This window comes from Myotis myotis, unplaced genomic scaffold, assembly GCF_014108235.1.
Source record: "Myotis myotis isolate mMyoMyo1 unplaced genomic scaffold, mMyoMyo1.p scaffold_m19_p_17, whole genome shotgun sequence".
Lineage (NCBI taxonomy): Eukaryota > Metazoa > Chordata > Mammalia > Chiroptera > Vespertilionidae > Myotis > Myotis myotis.
This window is the reverse complement of record NW_023416321.1, coordinates 38501439-38526543: the sequence shown is the minus strand read 5'-3', so window position 1 is coordinate 38526543 and position 25105 is coordinate 38501439. Positions and strand designations below refer to the sequence as shown.

The 25105-nt window shown below is 38.7% G+C and overlaps 1 protein-coding gene across 4 annotated transcripts in view; it reads right to left on the bottom strand.

Moving 5' to 3' along the window:
• Positions 1-283: 283 nt before the first annotated feature.
• Positions 284-25105, bottom strand: part of UBE2G1 (ubiquitin conjugating enzyme E2 G1) — a 97258-nt gene continuing 72436 nt past the window's right edge. For all 4 annotated transcript variants that reach the window (XM_036341263.1, XM_036341262.1, XM_036341261.1 and 1 more), the window contains 4 exons: positions 20004-20101; positions 16621-16799; positions 8489-8611; positions 284-3248 (listed from right to left, as the gene is read on the bottom strand). In XM_036341263.1, the coding sequence (XP_036197156.1) occupies positions 8525-8611; positions 16621-16799; positions 20004-20101 (364 nt within the window). In that variant the 3' untranslated portion in view covers positions 284-3248; positions 8489-8524. The remainder of the gene's footprint in view (positions 3249-8488; positions 8612-16620; positions 16800-20003; positions 20102-25105) is intronic.

The following is a 25105-nucleotide window of genomic DNA, read 5'->3' as shown; positions in this document are numbered from 1 at the left end:
CGATAATGCTCTAACATGTGCTCATTTTATTTAGATTCTAAATTAGCATCACAGAAAACTCTGATTAAAGAAGGGTGGTTGGTCCTTTACTAGAAAATTTAAGACCATTATATCTGGTTGGAAGTAAACTTCCCACCCTCTGGTTCCTTCTTTAAATGAAGTTTTAAAATTTTTTTTATCAAGGTTCCCCTTGTGGACCTTTTGGTATCATGGGCTGTTTATATAAAAAGAATCCCACAACTTGCTTTTGAGACCTGCATCCTAAAACCAAAATAGCTCATGATACAGCCTCTAAGTCATCATTTATTGATTTATAGAGCCCCCATCACATGATTGAGGTGCTTTACAATACAGTAAACATCAAAACAGAACTCACATAGTTAAATACAATCAACAAATTACAGAACTAAAACTGGAATGAAGCAACATTATGTCAAATTTCAAAGTGCTGAGAAGTGGCAGTACAAAAGGAAATTCCACCAACTGGAGACCAGACGGGCAAAGATACACAGGCACCACAACCCCAAATAGGCAGATTTGTAAAGGGTGAGTGAGTGTAAGATAAAATTTCACAACTAAGAATGAAGGGCATTAAAAAATACTAGTGACACCCAAGTGATCACACAACCAGTGGAATAACCTCACAAAGATATTACCTTATAAATAACAAGGTAAAACCAACTTCATATGGATTTTAAACTCTTTACGAAGAGGCCAAAAAGCCACTGACATCATCTATCCTGTTATGAACAGACTGAATTCTATAAGCCTTTACAAGAACTTAGAATAAATTTAGGAAGCAGCCAACAGTTCTATAATCCATGACTATGGAGATGTCAATAGTTGGCACAAGGTTAGGGAGAAAAATCCTTTTCCTAAAGCAGAGAGGACTCACCTCACACTAACGGCAAGGCACTGGTGGGACAACAGCCACCTGGATCAGTGTCACCCAAGTGTGATTTAACAAATATGGAGGCATTTAAATTCACACTGCCAGATGAACTCTTGGAAAGGCACAGATGACACCTCTGACAGAGGAAAAGTCAAAACATCTATCTAGGCCTGTGTTTCCATGTGTAGCATGGCCAGGGCACCAGGTGGAAAGGTGCACTCATTTCTGGCTCTCCCTTCTAGATCTAAACTAAACACATATGATTATACCAAAGTAACTGAATTAAAGTGGCACTTAAAAGTTCAAGAATAGTTGTCCCTGAGTTACTAGGTCATTTGCCACTCCCAAATCACTAGGTTTTAAACTCAACAGATTGCTAGGCAGAATTTTTGCAACAGGATAGCAAAATTCAGACTTCATTTTGTCACAACCACCACCATGTGAACAATTTCTGATTTAAGAGTAAAGGGATTGCGTTCAAAGTCCCAGGTAGGTGTGCAGTACTGACACTTAGGGGCAACAATTCTTAAGAGTCTTAAAAAAAAAGTCACAAAGTTCTTAAAGAAATTTGGGCCACAATGAATAAAATAAAAAATTTCACATTCAGTCATTACACATTTATGGGTTTTTATAATGCTTCAGAGTGGAAAACAGCCTGGGATTTAGAAAAATCACTCTCTATGGTGACTACGTCCTTAACCATTTTACTTCTGCTTAAAAAAGGACATGCAAAGTTCATAAAGGACTAGGCTACTTGCAGGAATCCTTTCATTATTCTGCCAGAATAGTTCTCCAAACTCATCAGAGCAGAGATGCACCAATTCTCACAAATACCATGTCCCATCTGGCACTGTCTCAAGTTCTATCCCTCATCTGCCAAAAACTACTTCCCAATCCCAACCTGACACCAAACAGAGAGGAATCTGGACCTCCCTTTAACACTGCACATGCTCATTTTACCATTTCCTGAAATTGTTTTAGAAAACTCACGAAATATATTTATACTCAAACATTAATAAAATCCAAGTGCACTGTCAGTGACAGAATCTGTATGTCAAAACAGAAAGCATTTACACCTCTGTAACGCTTTGAGATTCACTTAAGAATCTAGATAGAGACAAATAAATATACTGTCATGGTCATGTGATTTTCAAGTATTAAGAGTTTGTTTGCATAAAGAATCAACCTGAGATTTTTCTAAACTGCACTTCTCTGGCATTCAGTATTATAACCTTCATTCAATACAATAAAAGCCAACGACTTGACAATTATTGGAAAAAAATTATATTTTGGAAGAACTCACTACATAAGGTGACAGAATTCCAAAATCAAATTACATGAAAATATACATCGCAATTTCTTTGTACAATAAGTGAGAAAAATCTGAGTATAGAAGAATAGAGGCAAAGAAATATGAAGGGCTAAGGTTATGAGGGTAAATAGCATTTTTAATAGCAAACCCAGAAGTTAAGTAGAAAGCCTGTAGCTGTGCATGCTTTAGTCATCCAACCTTAACATTAGGTAACTGGAGGGCAAAAATAAAACCAAATCAGAATTTTGTAAAATTGGGGTAAATTTCGCTAAATTGAATTCAGAACCAACTCTTTTTAGTTCTTAGGAATAATGACAGTTCAAGAGCTCTCAACAGCCAAAAAATGTTATTGCTACATCCAATCCAAGTGACGGGTACAACTAGAATACAAAAAGGACAAAGCACCTAGTGATGACCACTCCTCCGAAGTCATCATTAAAATCAAGTAACTGCTTATTTAGTATTTCAGTATTGGAACTAAATGATTTGAAAACCTTCTGGCAGATAGAAGAGGTAAACACAAAGGGGAGTGTGTCAAAACAAAGAAGATACAAACTTTAGTAAATGGAAAGAGTTTAATGAAGCCTCAATGGTTTAAAGGAAATTAAATGGAAACTTTTCATCCTAATTGCTTTTCATCTGACATGCTTTAAAGAGTCTTTTAAAACATAAGAAACAATGAGTAGGGGAAGAAAACCTGCTAAAATCTTTTAGAATTTACACGATTCTTATTCTACTACAAGAAAGCATTATTTGGTACAAGGTGTATTTGTGGATGTACATGAACAGTATATATATTATCCGGATCATGTTGTGCTATGTACAGGTCTTTACAATTCTTCCTGAAGGTTAAAACAGTTCATTAGAATTCAAAATACGTAATCATCTGTAAGTTGGCACTTGTTAGGCTCTTGTCAGCATTGATACTGGCATGTTTTATTGCAGCCCAGTTCCAGCCAGTGTTTGCCAACTTGTTACAAGAGAAGTCCAGCAATAGGTGGGTAGAGTGCAGGAAAAACAGTGCCATGTTTCTCGATTGGAGACCTACAACAAAACAAACAGCATTATAAAATAAATTTATAAATTACAAAAGAATCTATTATAAATTTTTACTCGCATGCTATTTCTTTAAAAACAAATTAATTTCATTTTAAGGTAACCTTTGTGTTTGTCCAATATGGGAGCCACATATGGCCACTTCACTTTACATTTAAATAATAGTAAATAAAATTTTAAATGTAGTTCCCGCCATGGCCAGTGGCTCAATGGTTAGGGCATTTGGCCCAAGCACCATATATCCACCTGTTAAAATCACACATTTTATTAAAAGGCCCTAAAAATACAGAGCAGACAAGTATGCTTCCAAATAAAAAACACTTTTTGATATCACAGACAATAAAAGTACTCGCTCAGGGGTAGTGGTTAGCCATTCTTAAGTGAAAGCAATTCATGAATTAAACAGCTTAGTATCGCCGAAACTGGTTTGGCTCAGTGGATAGAGCGCCGGCCTGTGGACTGAAGGGTCCTGGGTTCGATTCCGGTCAAGGGCATGTACCTGGGTTGCGGGCACTTAACCAGGGGGGATGTGCAGGAGGCAGCTGATCGATGTTTCTCTCTCATTGATGTTTTTTTTTTTTTTTTTAATGTATTTTATTGATTTTTTACAGAGAAGAAGGGAGAGGGATAGAGAGTTAGAAACATCGATGAGAGAGATGGATCAGCTGCCTCCTGCACGCCCCCCACTGGGGATGTGCCCGCAACCAGGGTACATGCCCTTGACCGGAATCGAACCCGGGACCCTTGAGTCCGCAGGCCAACGCTCTATCCACTGAGCCAAACCGGTTCGGCCTCATTGATGTTTTTAACTATCTCTCTCCCTTCCTCTCTGTAAAAAATCAATAAAATATATTTAAAAAAAATAAAACAGCTTAGTATCAAGAAGTTTTCCCATTACTTTCACACAGACACTTCCAAAAGTTCCAATTCATACTGAACTGGCACTAAGTATACTAGTAGAAAACAATTCTCCCCTCTCACCTGCCCTGATTCTTATATCTTATTAGAGGCCCGGTGCACGAAATTCGTGCACCCGTGTGTGTATGGGGGGGGGGGGGGGGGGGATGTCCCTCAAACCTGGATTGTGAGAGGGTGCAGGCCAGGCCGTGGGACCCCACCAGGCACTAAGTATACTAGTAGAAAACAATTCTCCCCTCTCACCTGCCCTGATTCTTATATCTTATTAGAGGCCCGGTGCACGAAATTCGTGCACCCGTGTGTGTGGGGGGGGGGGGGGGAGATGTCCCTCAAACCTGGATTGTGAGAGGGTGCAGGCCAGGCCACGGGACCCCACCAGTGCACAATCGGAGCTGGGGAGGGATGCGGGAAGTTGGACAGCTGGGGAGGGGCCCCGGGAGGGTTCCAGGGCATGTCCGGCCTTTCTTGCTCAGCCCCAATCAGCCGGATCCTAGTAGCATGCTAACCAAACGGTCAGAGTGTCTGCCCCCTGGTGGTCAGTGCCCATCATAGCGAGCGATTGAGCGGCCTTAGCATATTATTAGCATATCACACTTTGGCTGAACGGACAACCAGACACTTAGCATATTAGGCTTTTATTATATAGGATTTTTTTTTTTTTTTTTTTTTTTTTTTTACAGAGAGGAAGGGAGAGAGATGGGAGAGAGATAGTTAGAAACATCGATGAGAGAGAAACATCGATCAGCTGCCTCCTGCACACCCTCTCCTGGGGATGTGCCCGCAACCAAGGTACATGCCCTTGACCGGAATCGAACCTGGGACCTTTCAGTCCACAGGCCGACGCTCTATCCACTGAGCCAAACCGGTTTCGACATTATATAGGATTCTTTGTCTTATGTCCTGGCATTGGTGACCATCCACATCCACTCCCTGTCTGAGGTCAGTAATGCTTCACTCTCCTTCTTGTGGCCAACCAGCCCATATGTTTCTGTCTCTGTTTCTTCCTTCTGTCCCTCAGTGTGGAAATTATACAAGATGCTGTTCTTGGCCCTAATAAGTACTGCTCCCTACATCAAGTGAATTTTCACCTCTACTCTGGAAACTTCCAATCTCACCAGCACCTCTATGTCTAATCTCTGTCCTAACCATCATAACCATTCAGTACTTAGGCATGTGCTGACTTATCAAAACCATACTCTGCTTCTACTCCCACTGGAGTTTTTAATGTGATTTAACCTTACCTTTTTATGTCTGATCTAACTGGCTAAATTAACGGCTTTTTAATTGGGCAGGATAATGTAGATAATGTATCTATGTAACTATCATGCCTTTGCAAATAGTAGGCATTTAACAAATATTCATTAACAAGAACTGAAATAAGCTCAGTGTGTCTCCTGTTCTTGGTGTTACCTCTCATTTCAGATATAAATCTTGATTCTTAATAACATGCAACTTTCACCCTAGCCAGTTTGGCTCAGTGGATAGAGCATCGGCCTATGGACTGAAGGATCCCGGGTTCAATTCCTGGTCAGGGCACATGCCCAAGTTGTGGGCTCGATTCCCAGTAGGAGGCATGCAGGAGGCAGCCGATCAATGATTCTCATCATTGATGTCTCTATCTCTCTCTCTCCCTTCCTCTCTGAAATCAATAAAAATAAAAAATATATAAAAATAAAAAAATAATATGCAACTATTAAAAAAGGAAGCAGATATATATATATTATTGAGCTAGCAAAATATCAAAAGACAATGTTGAATTAAAAGTACAGAAAAAAACAAGCTTAACAGTAGCATAACTAAGATAGTATCTAAAATTAATCACTGGAAAAAAAGAGTGCATTAATTTCATTTAAAATTCTATTAAGGACTCTAAGCTGCCACAATATGCATACTGAATATATCTGGAGTACTTGCAACTTTAAAGAAGGCTGTTTTGTTATTAATGTGTGAACAGTGCTGACATATGTTAGTGAAGATTTCCAATTATTGCTTCCATACTCTTTAAAAACAGTAATTAGTTTAGTTTCATGAGTAACAGTATACTGTTTTTCAATTAACTTATTCTACGTAATGAGGTATTTTAACTCAACATTTTTTGACTCTATCTTTTTGATAAGTGAACTTTAATCTTGAGAAGTATATCTCTTTTTAAATAATTTATTGATTTTTAGAGAGAGGGAGAGAAACATCATGTAAGAGCAACATCGATTGGCTGCCTTCTGCAAGTTAATTTAGCCAGTTAGATCAGACATAAAAAGGTATGTTTCTCTCTTAGTGTCTACAAGAGATCAAGTCTGCAACCTGGGCATGTGCCCTTGACCAGAATCGAACCTGCAATGTCCTGGTGCATGGGATGATGCTCAACCAACTAAGCCAGATCAGTCAGAGTTTGACAAATATATCTGTTTAAAAAAATATATATATTATTGATTTTTTACAGAGAGGAAGGGATAGGAATAGAGAGTTAGAAACATCGATGAAAGAGAAACATCGATCAGCTGCCTCCTGCACACCTCCTACTGGGGATGTGCCTGCAACCAAGGTACATGCCCTTGACCGGAATCGAACCTGGGACCCTTCAGTCTGCAGGCCGACGCTCTATCCACTGAGCCAAAACGGTTAGGGCGATAAATATATCTTAAAGATGTGAATGTTATAAGCATAAATTAACTCTAGTCCCACTAGTAAAGGAGATAATATATAATCCCTTATAAAATTTGTTTCTGACACTTCATTAGTACTTATCTAACTTACAATATATTATCAAGGTAAAAGTAATAAAATTCTTCGTTATTTCCTAAATTTTTAAAGTACTGTTAAGGTAAAATCACACATAAGCTTAGGCTTCAATATGTTATTTCGTTCCTCATCAATTCTTTGTTGTCGCCAAGCCCTTTTCTAACTTGAAAATGATATGGGTAAAAACCGTGAGTGTGTCTGTTGTTCCTAAGATTTTGTCATACTCATAAACCAACCGATGCAATGAGTTGAGCTTTGTGAAGATCAATGTGCAGCTGTATCCAGAACAAATACTCAGGATGAAGTAGAGGCTGGCATGAAGGATGTTCAAAACTAGCAGACTAAGGCAGTGTCTAGTAACAAGAACTTGATCTAAGGTGGTGGAAAGCAAGAGTTAAAGAAGGGAAAAGACATGGACCACTGACTAGATGTGATGGAGGTATTACATGTAATGATAATGAAATAAGAACAAAATTATTAGCAAAAATAAAAAGGATATAAACAAGATGAAAAACATAATTTTAAGACTATAAGCTTATTATTATATCTGGTGGTAACAGCAATAAGTCAAGTTAATTTTCAGCATTTCAGGTTATTATAAAGAGATCAAAAAGTAGATCTGAGTCTCTTCAGAAATCAGAGATAGTATATACCCTTAACAATTCCACCCATAGGTATACACACTAAAGAAACACATAGTACATGTGCAGCAAGAAACAAGAATAGCCACATTCTCTATAATAGCAAAAACAAAGCAAAATAAAGAAGCAAAAAACCCCGCCATAATTTGGAAAATAAATGCAATAAGAAATTAGAGGAGAGACGTAATTTATCTAATAAACCACTACATAACAGTGAAAACAGATTAAATGTAGCTGCACATAATACAGACCAATTTCAAGAATCTGATATTGAATAATAAGTCATAAAAAAAGCATACATTATAATTCCATATATACAATTCAAGACATCCAATATTGTTTGGGAATACAAACTGATAAAATTACAAAAAAAAGCAATGGTGCCCTAACCGGTTTGGCTCAGTGGATAGAGCGTCGGCCTGCGGACTCAAAGGTCTCAGGTTCGATTCCAGTCAAGAGCATGTACCTTGGTTGCGGGCACATCCCCAGTGGGAGGTGTGCAGGAGGCAGCTGATCGGTGTTTCTCTCTCATTGATGTTTCTAACTCTCTATCCCTCTCCCTTCCTCTTTGTAAAAAATCAATAAAATATATTAAAAAAAAAAAAAAAAAAGCAATGGTAAAATGGAAGAAACTTGAAATAAGCACTTTATCATTGGAAATTTTACCATCTCTAGTTTCTGAAAAAAAATAAACTGCTACCATACTAACTAGTTTGGTATACCTACTTGAAAACAGCTGGGCCTACTAAAAGAAAAAGCAAGTAAGTTATACACTGTTTCTGTTGAGAAACAGCAAACTACTGGATACTAACCACTAGAAACTGAACCCAATAAAAAATGCAATTCAAATAACTAAATCACATAATTTCCCAAAACATATACAACATTTATAAAAAAGGCAAAGTAATATCATTTTTAAAATGAACTTACCCTGAAATAAGTAAAATTACAGCTATTGAATAAATGTCACTCAAAAGCAGTCTCTTGGCTTTTTCTTACACAGCGGGCAACTTTTCTTTTGAATTCTCCATTTCTGTCTTCCCTCCATTCTTTCTGTAGGTACAGAAGTGAGATCAACTGACTTTATCAATTCCTCTTATAATTTCTAATACAAATTTTACTTTGAATGTAATGCTTTGACAATATGTAAGCTGATAAGATAGAAAAGGAGTCAAAAAATATTTCTGCAAGGCACTCTGCTGGGATAAAAGAGTAGAAACCCCCCATGCAAATCACCACTATAAGCAAAATTCTCTTAAAAAGGGAAAGATCATTAACAGTTTTATATTATACTAGAGGTCTGGTGCACAAAAATTTGTGCACCTGGGGGGGGAGGGGGGTCCCTCAGCCTGGCCTGTGCCCACTCACAGTCTGGGACCCCTCGGGAGATAACGACCTGCTGGCTTAGGCCTGCTCCCGGGTGGGAGAGGGCAGGCCCAAACCCTAGGTGCAGCCCCTGGTAGGGCTCAGAGCAGGGCCGATTGGGGAGTTGGGGCACCACCCCCTGTCATGCACAGAGCAGGGCGGATTGGGAGGTTGCGATGCCACCCTCAGTCACACTCAGGGTAGGGCCAATTGGGGGGTTGGGGCACCGCCCCCTGTCACACTCAAGGCAGGGTTGATGGGGAGGTTGCGGCGCCACCCCGTCACGCACAGAGCAGGGCCAATCAGGGGGTTGGGGAGCCCCCCCCCCCCCCGTCACGCACAGAGCAGGGCAGATCAGGGGGTTGGGGCGCCGCCACTCTCACACTCAGGGCAGGGCCGATGGGGAGGTTATGGCTCTACCCCGTCACACACAGAGCAGGGCCCGTGGGGGTGGGGGGGGGGGAGGGTTGGGGCACCGCACCCTGTCACACAGAGAGCAGGGCCGATCAGGGGGTTGGGGCGCCACACCCTGTCACACAGAGAGCCGCAGGGCGATCAGGGGGTTGGGGAGCTCCCCCGTATCAGGCACAGAGCAGGGCTGATCAGGAGGTTGGGGCGCCTTCCCCTGTCACGAACAGAGCAGGGCAGATAGGGAGGTTGTGGCCCCGCCCCCTGTCACACACAGAGCTGCAGGGCGATCAGGGGGTTTGGGCGCTGCCCCCGTCACACTGATCCCAGTGCCGGGAGGCCTCTCGGCTCCTCTGATCCCGGTGCTGGGAGGCATATTACCCTTTTACTATATAGGATAGAGGCCTGGTGCATGGGTGGGGCTGGCTGGTTTGCCCTGAAGGGTGTCCTGGATCAGGGTGGGGGTCCCCACTGGGGTGCCTGGCCAGCCTGGGTGAGGGGATGATGGCTGTTTGCAGCTGGTCACACAACACACCCTTCAGGGTGGAGGTCCCCACTGGGGTGCCTGGCTAGTCTGGGTGAGGGGCTGAGGGCTGAAGCTCCCAACTGCTCCTTTTTTTCTTTTTTTATTCTGGGCCAGCTTTAGCTCTGGCTCCAGCTCTGAGGCTTCTGCTGCTGAAAGCAGGTATCTGGTTTGTTTGGGTTCTATAATTGAAACAATGTATAACTCCAGCTCTGAGATCCCGGCTCGCTGAAAGCAGGTTTCTGGGGTTTTGTTTAGCTCAGGGGTGGGCAAACTTTTTGACTCGAGGGCCACAATGGGTTCTTAAACTGGACCGGAGGGCCAGAACAAAAGCATGGATGGAGTGTTTGTGTGAACTAATATAAATTCAAAGTAAACATCATTAGATAAAAGGGTACGGTCTTTTTTTTTTTCTTTTTCTTTTTTTAGTTTTATTCATTTCAAACAGGCCGGATCCGGCCCGCGGGCCGTAGTTTGCCCACGGCTGGTTTAGCTTCTATATTTGTTACAATGTTTCAAGCTGCAGGCTCAGAGGCCGGCAAGGCAGGCGGGGAACGTTGGAGTCCTCCATCACTGAAGCAAGCAAGCCTCATGTTCGCTTCCAGCTGCCTGGCTGCCGGCCGCCATCGTGGCTGGCAGTTAATTTGCATATCTCCCTGATTAGCCAATGGGAAGGGTAGCAGTCGTACACTAATTACCATGTTTCTCTTTTATTAGATAGGATTGATAAGAAAAGTACAACTTATAAATAAGATATTCAAGCTATCTGAAGGATTACCGACTCTCCCTGACGGAAGCAACCAGAAAGTAAAAAAGACACAAAACTCTCCTATATACAGTAGACAGGTGGAGTACATCACATTGAGATGATACTGAGCACTACTTCATGGGGGGGGCGACGGTGGAGAAGAATGAAACAATATCACTATCACTGCCAGACACATGAAAAAGGAACACGAAGCAGCACTGGCACAGTTTCACACAAGAACAGAGCTGATTTATCTAGCATGTAAATACGTAGTAGGAAATTCCTACAAAAATGCCCAGGCTTCTTTTCCCACCTTTTTATAAAATAACATCCATTTACAAACAACGAAAACCATAGACCTCTTCAATCACTGCCCTTGTGGAGGAACACATTAGAAAATAATTTTGCCCTCAAAGCAAGGAAGGCACCACCGAAATCCAATAATTACAATAAAATGAGCTAAATTATAATGCTAACATGTCCAGAGACTGAGATATATTACTTAAGTATTTATGAATAAAATGTTATAAAGCCTGCAATTTCCTCATCACTTAAGTAAAAGGAAGAAAAGAGCAATTCTAGGCAAAGGGAGATAGGGGGGTGGGGAAGACACCTAAAAATACCATTTAGCCGAGAGACTTTAGAGTACGAGCAGGGTCCTGGCCAGTTGCTCAGTTGGAGTGTTGTCCTGTACACCAAATGATTGTGGATTCGAGTCCCGGTCGGGGTGCTTAAAAGACGCAACCAATCGATGTTTCTGTTTCTCTTTCTCTCCCCCTCCATGTGTCTCCCCGCTCCCTCCCTCCCTCTCTAAAAATTAATGAAAACATATTCTCAGGTTGAGGGTTAAAAAAAAGACTGCCCTGGCCAGTGTGGCTCAGTTGGTTGGGTGTCATCCCGAGCACCAAAAGGTTGCTGGTCTGATTCCCAGTCAGGGCACATGCCCCAGTTTCGGCTTGATCCCCAATCCCCAGGAGGGTGTGTGCAGGAGGCAATCTCACATAGATGTTACCCTCTCCTTTCCTCTCTCTCTAAAGACTAAGAGCAGGGATCAGATAGAAAGCTATTACAACAATGTAGGTAAATAAGTCAAAAGGGCTCAAGTCAATGGCAGGGGGATGGCAAGGAGTTTAGAGAGACGATATAATATGACCGGCATTCTCTGATGACTGAGACAAGACTGGGCAAGGATGACTTGCCCAGTAAAAGATAGATTGGTAGATGATGGTTCCAAAGCAGGAGCTAGCTAATACAACCACCATTTGTTTCATCCAGCATAGCATAAACTTGGATAACCTGATAGGTTATATTATCTTCTGCATTTTATATAAATGGAGAACCTATGAATTCAGTGGGGCAAAAAGCATATGTTTTTCTCTATTTGCTTTCCTGAGAGAAAATATCATATGGGAATTTTTTCATTATCAAAGAAAATGACAGGAAGTTATCTAATAATGGGGGGGGGGGGTTGATGAAAGACCAGAAGATCAAAGAGTAATGAAATATGAAGAAAGAAGAAAAAGTAACAGTCTAGAAATGCTTCAACAGAACCAGAGCAAAAGAGGGAAAGAAGCTATTAAACAGAACTCTAAAGAAGGTAAAGCTTGAAAATGGTAAACGTGAGAAGAATTAGTAAGAAGTAGGGCTGAAAATAAAGAAATAGAAGTCTGTATAGCTCAACAGTTTGGCATTCCTTCCACCTATGTGCAAAATTCTAATACCTTCCTAAAATAATAATGATATATATATATATTTTTTATATAAATATGCTGCGCTGAAGAGTACTAAAATTAGAGATGCTTCATTTAGGCATTTAAATGACACCCCTCCTCCGCCAATCCTTACTCTTAGTTTAGTATCTGGCTTGCTACTCACACACTCGAGGGAAACAAAATCAGCACCTGAGCGCAAGCACACACACACACACACACACACAAATACATACACCTCCAATCTGCTTTCCTAAACCCTCATTTATTACTTATCATAAATGGAGGATAGTTACGTAGAAGGCCTACCTACAGTTCTGAAGAAGTCTTCAAAATACAAAAGAAAAACTGACTTCAAAGAAAGAGACTTCAGAATTTAACTTTTAAAAATCTCTAATTTTGCCGAAACCGGTTTGGCTCAGTGGATAGAGCATCGGCCTGCGGACTCAGAGGTCCCAGGTTCGATTCCGGTCAAGGGCATGTACCTGGGTTGCGGGCATATCCCCAGTAGGAGATGTGCAGGAGGCAGCTGATGGATGTTTCTCTCTCATCGATGTTTCTAACTCTCTCTCTCTCTCCCTTCCTCTCTGTAAAAAATCAATAAAATATATTAAAAAAAAAAATCTCTAATTTGAACTCCCAAGAGAACCATTAAGTTCATTAAAGAGTGATTTCATGAAAAAGGAAACAACGAAGAAAAGACCAAGCATTTAAAATTAAAAGTAATACTGTCAAAATAAAAATTCAACAGAAGATTCAAAATCAGCACCATTTTTTTTTTTTAATTATTTATTAGTTAAGGTATTACAAATGTGTCGTTCGCCACCATTTTTAGATTAAAAGTTACAAGGGATCAATCTGAGTTATAGCTACAAGTTCAAAAGAGGGAATAATGCCGCCCTGACCAGTAGTGTTCAGTGGTTAGAATGCCTCATGTTCAACTCCTAGTCAAGGGCACATACCTTGGTTGTTGCGACCCCACTGAGGGCACATATAGGAGGCAACCAATCCATGTCTCTCTTTTACATCGATGTTTCTCCCCGCCCCTTTCTAACTCTCTCTGAAAAGCAATGAGGAAAATATCCTCAGGTGAAGATTAACAACAAAAATGAAAGAATGCCAAACCTGAAAAAAATTTTCAAAATAATTTAAAAGGTAAATTTCCCACAGTCGAAGTCTTCAAAGTATACATCAACTAGAGGGATGGAAAATTTTACATATTGTGAAATTTCAGAAGACCAAAAATCCAGAAAAGGATCTAAAGGGAACTAGAAAGAAAAAGGAAAGAAAAGGCACCTATAGACACAGAAGAATGAACCTAGCATCAACTTTCTCCTCAGTAACAATAAGTACTAAAGAAAAATTCTGTAGAAATTTTATTTTCTACCCTAGAATTCTGTAAACAAAGTATCAATTTTAAGGTCAGGACAGAAACACTTTCAGACATGTAAGAACTTAATTCCCAGCCACCTTTTCTTAAACATTACTCTTGGATGAAGAACAGCAAAAGAAAAAAGTTAACAACAAAAAAGGGGGCAGGGGAGACCCAGGAAACAGATGATCTAATACAGAAGAGCAGCAAGTGAAGGAATGAAAATACAAGGAAAGCAATCAAGCAGCAGGCTGAATCAACCTAATTTGGATCCAAAGAATGGAGGGATCCAGGAGAGAGATCTCCAAGAAAAATGGGAGTTCCTTAAAATAGGTATCGTTCACTGATTGAGAGGTGAGAAAAACAAACAAAAAATACATAATAATATGATTAAAAGGTATGCAATGCAAGCAGAAAAGGCAAATAAGAAAGGTAACCAAAACTGTTTACAAGATAGCTGTGGTTTAAATATGAGACAACTGGTTAAATCAGACAAAGCAGCAGTGGGTTTCACAAAAAAGAACAGGATAGATGTTGCATAGTCTGTGAAGTCAAGTTTGTATATTTCAACTTCCTATAAAGGCCATTTTCTACCCTTATGAAAATTTTGCCTATTCACATTGTCAAATATTTATTTGTTCTTATTTTCTCCTTTTTGAAGATTAAAACTCAACTTGTCAGTTCCAATCTTATAGAAGAGCTGACAACTGTGAATGAAACAGGAATTACTTCTCAAAATGATTCTATAGGATTTTTTTAAATATATATTTTTATTGATTTAAGAGAGTAAGGGAGAAGGAGAGATAGATGATGAGAGAGAATCATTGATCAGCTGCCTCCTGCACACCCCACACTGGGGTGTGCCCTGACCAGAAATTGAACCGTGACCTCCCAGTTCATAGGTCGAGGCTCAACAACTAAACCACACGGGCTGGGCAGGATTTTTTTTAAAAAAACAGCTTTCATCTCTTCTCCCTCACTCTCTCTTATACTGTTTGAATACTTGACTAAACAGAAAAATAGAATAGTGTTCTACCAGGCTTTACTTCAACTTGATTACTAAATGAAAAATTTCAAAGCCATAGATATGAAAAGGGATTATTTATGTAGTGTTTTTCTACATCTAAGATCTCACCTAAATTGTTTTGTTGTGTTGTTGTTGTTTTTCTGTTAATCCTCATCTGAGGCTATTTTTCCATTGATTTTTAGACAGAGTGGAAGGGAAGGGCGGGGGAAGAGAGGGGTGGGGAGAGAGAGAGGAAGAGAGAAAGAGAGAGAGACACACACATTGATGTGAGAGAGACACATTAATTGGTTGCCTCCTGTATGTGCCACAACCAGGACAAGGGATCGAGCCTGCAACCAAGGTGCGTGCCCTTGCCCAGAATCGAACCCAGGACTCGTTAGTCCGCCGGCCAACACTCTATCCATTGAGCCAAACCAGCTGCAGCGGTTCTCAACCTGTGGGTCAAGACCTCTTTGGCGGTCGAACGACCCTTTCACAGGGGTCGCCTAAGACCATCCTGCATATCAGATATTTACATTACGATTCATAACAGTAGAAACATTACAGTTATGAAGTAGCAACGAAAATAATTTTATGGTTGGGGGTCACAACATGAGGAACTGTTTTAAAGGGCCAGAAGGCTGAGAACCACTGAGCTAGGGCTTAAGTTTTTATATGATTGAATTAACCCCCCCCAAAAAGGTGATTTTAATCTTCTGGCTTTCATATACAGTAACAAATAAAATTCCAAGAATAAGAATAAAAACAAAAGGCTTTTCAAAGAAGGACAGAAGATTGAGTAACTAAGACTATTAAAAAAGACTAATAAAACAAAAATATAATGTGAAAATATAATATGGGCCCAGCCTGCATGACTCAGTGGTTGAGCGTTGAACTATGAACCAGGAGGTCACAGTTCAATTTCCTTTCAGGGTACATGCATGGGTTCTTGGTGGGCTCCATTCCCAGTGTGGGGTGTGCAGGAGGCAGACGATCAATGATTCTCTCTCATCATTGATGTTTCTATCTCTCTCTCCCTTCCTCTCTGAAATCAATAAAAATATATATTTTTAAAAATAATAATAAGTGGGATCCTAGATTCTGGATTTTTAATAACCAAAAAAAGGAAGCTATAAGAACAATATTGAAGAAATCTGAGTATGGGCTGTATATGTATATTCAATAATAGTACTGTATCAACGATAGACTCGTACTATGCTTATATGGAAAGATACCCTTGTTCTTAGGAGATATATGCTGAAGTATTCAAGTATGAAGAGTTAGGATATCTGTAAAGTATTCTCAAACAATTTGGCAAAAAAAAAAAGTAAAATCTCCACTACTGGTAAATCTAGGTGAAGGATATAGGAATGATTAAATAATGCCAGCTTTGTTGTAAATCTGAAATCAACAAAAACATACTAAAGACAAAAAAAGCCCAACTGATGAGGTTTAGTGGTTGAGCATCAACCCATCAACCAGGAAGTCATGGTTCGATTCCCAGTCAGGGCACATACCTAGGTTGTGGCCTCAATTCCCAGTAGGGCATGTGCAAGAGGCAGCCGATCAATGATTTTCTCTTATTGGTTGATGTTTCTATCTCTCTCTCCCTCTCCCTTCCTCTCTCTGAAATCAATAAAGACATATTTAAAAGAAAATACAAAAAACTCAGGAATAATAATATGAACTTGATATTAAATTTTCCTAGGTATGACATGTAAGATGGTGTCCTTATTCTTTGAAGATCCAGGTTCAAGTATTTAGGGGTGAAGCTGAGTTGTATCTGTAATTTATTTTTGTAAAATGGATATAAACAGACACACACACTCACACAAACACACACACACTCACACACACACACAGATATATAAAGATACTATATTTCTGAGTTTCATTAAAGGGGAGGGGATATGTGCATATGACCACCTTACCGCAGCATCAACATTAGCAGGTGAGTCTCCATTAGGATCTGCCAGCATAGAAATAACACTAATCATGATGGTTTCCACGGTGTGAATGGGAAGCCAACGTTCCTCTGGTTTTTCATAACCATATTTATCTTCACCAGGCTCATGAAGAATAGAAATGCATACATCACCATTTTTATCAACTGCAAAATTAGAGAAAAAACAGTCCTGTTTAAAATACATATTTGAAATAACTTGGTTATACAGAAGATATCTATTATAGATCGAGTCCTAATTTCCACAGAACCTGTATAAAACAATGAATATACAGAAGTTAATTTCCAAAATGGAACCTGTTAACCTTCTAAGAAGACCATGGACTTTACTAACTAGGATTCATCTGAAAAACCCAATTGAATGTAAGTTATCTTGTACATCTGAGCAAAACTTCAAGATACCTAGCATGTAGCTAGATGTTGCCTAGCATTTACATGTAGTAAATACAGCAGGTCCTGGAATATTATGCAGCCGTAAAAAAGAAGGATCTCTTACTTTTTGAGACAGCATGGAGGGACCTGGAGAGTATTATGCTAAGAGAAATAAGCCAGTCAGAGAAAGATAATTATCACACGATCTCACTTATATGTAGAATCTAATGAACAAAACAGATCCAGAGACACAGAAGCATGGAACAGACAGTCAAATCTCAGAGGGAAGATTGGGGGTTGAGGGGGTGTGGGAAGCGATCAACCAAAGAACTTATATGCATAACCCATGGACACAGACAATAGGGTGATGGAGGCCTATGGTGAGGGCAGGCTATAAGGGGTCAATGAGAGAAAAAAGGGGACATATGTAACCTTCAACAATAAAGACTAAAATATAAAATAGCCCTAGCTGGATTGGCTCAGTAGATAGAGCCTCAGTCTGCGGACTGAAGAGTCCTGGGTTCAATTCCAGTCAAGGGCACATGCCCGGGTTTCAGGCTGGATCCCTTGTGGGGGGTGTGCAGGAAGCAGCCAATCAATGATTCTCTCTCATCAGTGATGTTTCTATCTCTCTCTCCCTCTCCCTTCCTCTCTGAAATGAATAAAAATATTTAAAAACATATATAAAAAAATAAACAAAATAAAAACTCATATTCTCTAACTTCCTCTTCTATGCCACCAATACACCTTTATAACTACATATCACTATCATCCTTCAGTTTCACCATTAAGTCTACATGTCCACCTTTGCCTTATATAGACCATAATTTCCTTATAGAAAGAGACCATAATGCATTAATCATCTTTATATCTCCAGTGCCTAACAGATACTCAGATGCTCGCTTTTCCTCTCATTCCTATTTCAAAATGACTTTTCACTCTTTCCTTGTCTCATTCTTCCTGTACTTGCCATCATTGCCCCTTACCTCCTCAGGTATCCTTTCTTAAGTTTTAATTATTTCACTCCCCAGTAGGGGGCCTGCAGAAGACAACCTATCAATGATTCTCTCTCATCATTTATGTTTCTATCTTTCTCTCCCTCTCCCTTACTCTCTGAAATCAATAAAAATATTTTTTTTTTTAAATAAGGGCACTGTGGTTAAAAAAACAGTCTTTTCAACTTGAAGAAACACACACACACACACACACACACACACACACACACACACACGAAAACACTTGTTCCCTCAGCTTTCCTCTTAAATTGCCTAGGCCACTGCTATGTTTCCTCTTAACAGAAAAGAAGTGCCACTTACTGTGTACATATGTGCTCTCGTTTAATTCTCACAGATAGAGAAAATAAGGCTCAAAGAGGCTCTGCCTAGAATTCTATAGCTAATCTGGTGTAGCCAACAGTGAGAAGCTTAGTCACATCTTCAGAAATAGGTGCAAACAGACTGATACTGCACATTGAATAATTCAAGTGAAGCATAAGAAACCCTGCCAAAAGCCCAGGAAGAGATGAAAGAAATTTCAAAGAAACAAGAGGTGAATCTCATTAATTCATGCATCCATACTTCATGTAGGACTATTGTTAATGCATTTTCCCACAAATAAATTTTAGATATTTTTCTCCCTTCTAGACAAAAGTAATTACATGCCTTTTGTAATCACTGCTATCTCAGATGCTATGAAGTATGGTAGTTCCCTTGGTTCCCAATAGTTTTCAATTTGCCAGTTCTGGTCTCTCAGAAGACCCATTTGTTTTGCAAGCCACTAGGTTCTAATATATACTACCTATCCATGCAATAATGCCTTAATTTATTCTATAATCCATACTCTCCCACAGATTTTGTTGAAACTAATAAATAAGGGTTTTTCTTCCTTGCAACTGAAAGAACCTTGACTAGGAGAAACAAAAGGCAGATTAGTGTAGTAGTCTAAAAAGACAGCTGATGCCCTGACCGGTTTGGCTCAGTGGATAGAGCGTCAGCCTGCGGACTGAAGGGTCCCAGGTTCAATTCCGGTCGAGGGCATGTACCTTGGTTGTGGGCACATCCCCAGTGGGGAGTGTGCAAGAGGCAGCTGATCGATGTTTCTTACTCATCGATGTTTCTAACTCTCTATCCCTCTCCCTTCCTCTCTGTAAAAAAATCAATAAAATATATTTAAAAAAGAAAAAAGAAAATAAATAAATAAACAAACAAACAGACAGCTGATTACAAAATAATGATAAGTCAACATACTTAGAAAACAAATCCTTGCAAGCTCATACAAAACAAGGCCAAAAGTTCAAGGAAACTGTGTATAATAAACATAACTTATCTATCCTAACCTTTGGTTCACAAGATGGATTTTATTTATTTATTTTTTCACAAGCTGGATTTTAAATGGTAGCAGATCTTTGGGTAAAAAAGTCAATGTCTTCATTACACAAACAGCAGTACTGGGATGCTTTCCAAAGGTTAAAACGTACACTATCTCACCTCATTTGAAGCCCTCAGTCGTTTCATGAAATAGGTAGGACATGCCCTGTTTTATAACTAAGAATATAGTTTAAAAAGTCTAAGAGCTAAGAAGAGAAAAAGTAACTACACAATCCAGGTTTAATTACTTTTGTGCTTTTTGGAATAGCCAATGAGTCACCTAATGCCTTGGAAATTATCTCTTCAATTTTAAGAGTTCTATTAATGCTGAATATCATCGTATCACCCACCAAACTTGCCTCTAGTTTGGAACATCATGAGACTCAAAGGAGCTGAAAACCAAGTAAAAAAACCATTTTTTCCGTATGATCTCTGTTGCTCCTTCTCACCTAAAGAATCTAACGCATGGCCATGTGCATAACAAATACAATGAACTTAGTACAAAAATACCAAAGCAATTTCATTGAGAACTGTATCTTTCTTACTGAACTTGAAAACTTCAGTGACGGGCCATCATATTTGTAAATGTAAAAGCACAAATAGATAAACTTACCATTTGGATGCCAGATTTCTGTAATGAATTTCATTTTAGGAGGCCGGAGGGGATAATCTTTTGGGAAAGTGAGATGAGCCTTAAAAACACCACCTTCACTGGAAAGCAAAAACATAAACAAGTCCTTGCCAATAAGTTCCTGCTTATAAGTAAACAATTATTAAAACAAACATAAAAACAAGGGTGCTAGTGTTGACAGCATAAATAAATGAATAATCTGGATTTCAAGCAGTTTACTTTATAAATAACCAGGTTTAAAAACTGTCATACCTACACCATCTTCTTAAACTCTCAAAAAACTAGTAAATATCTCAAAAAAGACATCCAAATCAGATTGCACTACTGCTGTGCTACAAAACTTCCTATTACTTCCCACTGCACTTAAAACAAAATTTAGAAGGTTTAACATTGCCTTAGGGTCAAGTTGCCAAATTTCTATGTTGATCTCAAATCATCACTCTTTGTTCTAGCCCGTTTCCTTTCCTTTTTTCAAACACAGTAAGCTCTTTCTCAGCTCAGACTTTATGCACATTTTGTTGTTCCTTGTCTGGGAAGAAATGCGCTGACCTTCTATTCATTCATCCACTTATTTATCTCATCATTTAACAAATGATGTGTCAGACACTAGGAGCATAGTAATGAACAAAGCATACAGTCGCTCAAGTAATTTATATTCTAGTGACTTTCCAAAGCAGTCCTGTGCAATAGAACATTCTACACATTGAAGATGTTCTATATTTGTGTGATCCAATATGGTAGTCACCTGCCACTTGAAGTATGGCTAGTGAAACAAAGGAACTGAATTTTACATTTTATTTAATATTAATAGCCACATTTGGCCAGTGACTGCTGTATTAGTGCAGTTCCAGAGCACTGATATTTACTTAAAAAATATTCTTGGCCGAAACCGGTTTGGCTCAGTGGATAGAGCGTCGGCCTGCGGACTGAAGGGTCCCAGGTTCAATTCCGGTCAAGGGCATGTACCTGGGTTGCGGGCACATCCCCAGTGGGGAGTGTGCAGGAGGCAGCTGGTCGATGTTTCTCTCTCATCGATGTTTCTAACTCTCTATCTCTCTCCTTTCCTCTCTGTAAAAACTCAATAAAATATATTTTAAAAAAAAAAAAAGAAAGAAATATTCTTGAAGAATTGTCAGAACAATAAAATGAGTTTTATATGTTAACAATAAAAAATGAGATGAAGTCAACTTTATGGGGCAAAAATGACTAAGTCCTGCATTGTGTCCTTGGTACCACCTGTCTCTTCTCTTTGAAATACCAGTTTCTCCTTGTCATTCAGAACTCAGCTTAAATGTTACCTCTTAAGAAAGATTTGACTACCCAATTTTAAACAAGCCACCATGTCCCTTTATTACATTGACCAATTTGCTGCAACAGCAATTTGCATATCAGATTTTTTTTACTGTTCAATGTACATACCATTATGTGATTATGTTTGTTTTACATCAGTGAGAAATAGAATTCTCAGCTCATTAAATGGTTTTCATTCACTGAACAAATATACATTGGTTATCTACTTGTGCCAGACACTAGTCTATGTAAAAGGATATAACAGAGCAAGACATTAGCACTGGTTTCATGGCACTTACCATTCTAGTGACAGAGGAAAATACAAAAAAAAAAAAAAAAATCAGTAATAAGTACTGGAATAATATGAGAAATCTATTATTAAATTTAAAAAAGAAACATAAATATCTACTGGATAAACCCATCTATCTTTAAAATATAAAAAACGCGGGTATGTTTACATGAAACATGACATAAATACATTAACAATGGTTAACTCTGGAGCACAGGATTATGAATCTTTTACTTTTACTTTCTGTTTTGTACATTTCAGTAGAACTTCACTTTTTAACCACAGCAAGTATTCATTTTTATTGCCTTTCTCTGATCATAAAAGCAAAATTGGGGAGAGGGTAATAAAAGAGAGGTAGATCATTAATACCAAGTAGTCCTAAACACTTAGCAAATGCCACTCACTGGACTCCAAGTATAAAAAGTAACCTTAATAATACAATTTTGGTAAAAGCAATAGGAAAAGACTGCCAAGGCAGAAAGTAAGAATAAAGTGGTAAAGCACAAGCATAACAAACAGGATAATTTGATTTAACAGTTAAAGAAGATGGTAACTTGCCCTGGATGGCGTTGCTCAGTGGTTAGAGTGTCAGCCCAAGAACCAAAGGGTCGAGGGTTCCATTCCAGGTCAAGGGCACATAGCTGGGTTGCAGGTTCAATCCCACATGTGAGAAGTAACCAATTGAAGTGTGTTTCTCTCACATCAGTGTCTCTCTTTCCCCCACCCCCACCCCAACTTTCACTCTCTCTAAAATTCAATGGAAAAAATATTCCTAGTAATGATTTTTTAAAAAGAAGATGAGAAATAATACAAATGAAAGGCTTTAAAAGAGAGGGGCGGAAGCCAATTTTTTTTTAAAGTAAATGGTAGAAAGACTAAAAAAAGGATAAATAAAAAAGTAAAATAAGAAAGAAAATAAGGGCCTAACAACAAAACAAAAAAAAAAAAGCTTTTCCTTCTGTACAGGAAGAAAACCAGACCGAGTGCAGTACAAATAGATATCCAGAGGCAGAAAGGAAGAAAAATTACAAATTTTATGCCTGCCTTACTGGCCTTAACTTTCATAATTTGTAAGATTATGTACTGAAGGGGAAAAAAACCTGAAGATGAGGAAAATTGAGAGTAGAGTATCTGTTGTGAAGAATGCATTACACTGATAAAGAGATAAGTCTATTTTCTCAGCCTGTATTACCCCAACTGTAAAAGATAGTGCCAAAACTGGTCTTAGAACAGAATTATATTAACTAGTTTCTCAAGCTGGGGCTATAAACCAATTAAGTAACTAACCAGTTTTCTTCTTAAATAAATAAAATTAGAATAGAAAACAAAGGTGCTTATCACAAGTAATTTGTTTCAGTTATATGATCTACACACATGCTTCTATTTATTAAGATGTATACACCTAAGCATACATTGGGTCACGATGTAAATTATTCCTGATTATGGGTTGTGGTGTAAAAAAACAAAAAAAAAACAAAAAAAACACAAACGGTTTGAAAGCCATAATTACAGAAAATAGCCAAGAATCGTTGCCACAAAGCCCAAGCACTTTATTCTACTGATGAGGCTAATCCTCAATATTCAGTTAGCTTTTCCTTAAATTTTGATTGGTTAGATCCCCTTAAAAGCTTTATATTAGCTGACTGGAATTCCTGTCATAAAAAATTACCTAGTCTCATTATTTTCAATCAAATCTAATTAACAGGATTATCCTAGAACATTTAAAGCGCAGATTTTTTTTTTACTCTGTCTGCAATGCCCTCACCCATCCTGTACCAACCATGCTATTCCTTATAGTTTTTCTCCTATAGGTGGATCCTTAACGCTTCTTTTATCTGTGAACATTTTGTGTGTGTGTGTGTGTGTGTGTGTGTGTTTAAGTCTTGCTCAGTAGTCCCTATTTGTGGGTACAAACTTCTAGTGAACAGCTAAATTAGCAAAGAGGAACTCAAAAGACCTACAGGATACAAAACATTGTAAAATAAGTATTAACATGTCACATGTTCACTGTTTTTCAACTATACAGGGATGCTACAGTGATGAGCAAATTCAAAGTTTATTGAAAAGCATCAATGAATTAAAAATATCTTCTCTTCTATTATATATTCTCTTCATCACAGATATTATTGACATGATGTTAAAAAAGAGTGTACAGTCCAGCCAGTGTGGCTCAGTGGTTGAGCACTGATCCATGAATCAGTAGGTCAAGGTTCAATTCCAGTCAGGGCACATTCCCAGGTTGAAGGCTTGATCCCCAGTGGGAGATGTGCAGGAGGCAGCTGATAAATGATTCTCTCTCACCATTGACGTTTGTGTATCTCTTTCCCTCCCTCTGAAATCAATAAAAAAAAATTTTTTTTAAGGTATGCAACCAGGAGTTCCCAATTTGAAAAGGTTAAGAAACCTAGGCCTAGTTCAAGTTTCTTCTATTACGCCTATCTTACTGTTTTTGTATTAAATTATAAAAATCTGACAAGGATCAGAAATCCTATCATTCTGCTTTGTCAGACCCTACCATTCTGCCATATGTACTTCGGAATCCCTATCATAAAATGATAAATTGTATGCTGTCATATAAAATTTTGCTCAACATTTTTCTTTTATATACACTCATCTTGATACTTGTCTCTTGTTCATTTAGTTTACCTGCCACATTCCACAGTTTATCCATTACAATTGTAAGACATTTGATTGCTTCCATTTTGCTACTGCAAGCAACAGAACACTGAACAATCCAAACACTTCCTAGGCATAGGGCTTTGACCCTAGAAATAAAACTGCTAAGACAATGTTTAAGTAATTGTTCAATCATACAACTAATAAAAATGGTAGAGTCAGGGAACTAAACAAAGATAGTTCCCAAAGCCCATGTTCTTAAGCACTGAATGATAAATGGTATGGCATAGCCAGTGCTCCGTCAATTTCTGAGGAATACGTGTATGAGGTTCATTCCCTCCAAAAATTCATTACAGAACATATGGCTGTGACTGTATGTCTTAAAACTATAAAAAAATTTTGTTACTGTAAAAGAATATTAATCAGAGTTTGGTTACCTAATTCTTTATTTTCTATATCATCTCAAGGTAAGGCAATAGTACAAAATACAGCCCAGTGGTGTGGCTCAGTGGTTGAGTGTTGACCTATGAACCAGGAGGTCACGGTTCAATTCCCAGTCAGGGCACATGCCTGGGTTGCAGGCTTGATCCCTAGTGGGGGTGTGCTGGAGGCAGCTGATCTCTCTCATCATTGATGCTTCTCTCTTTCCCTCTCCCTTCCTCTCTGAAATCAATAAAATATATTTTAAAAAAAAGAACAACACTACAAAATACATATAATCTTAAGATTCTCTCATTTTTCATTGCCAGTAGTAAGAAACAAAGCAGCATACAACGTGAACAGAGTAGCCATTACTGATGAAAGAAAAAGAGAGTAAGAGATAAAAAAGAAGTTGTACATTCACCATTCACCAATATAAATTTAAACATATATTTACACAGTGCTATCT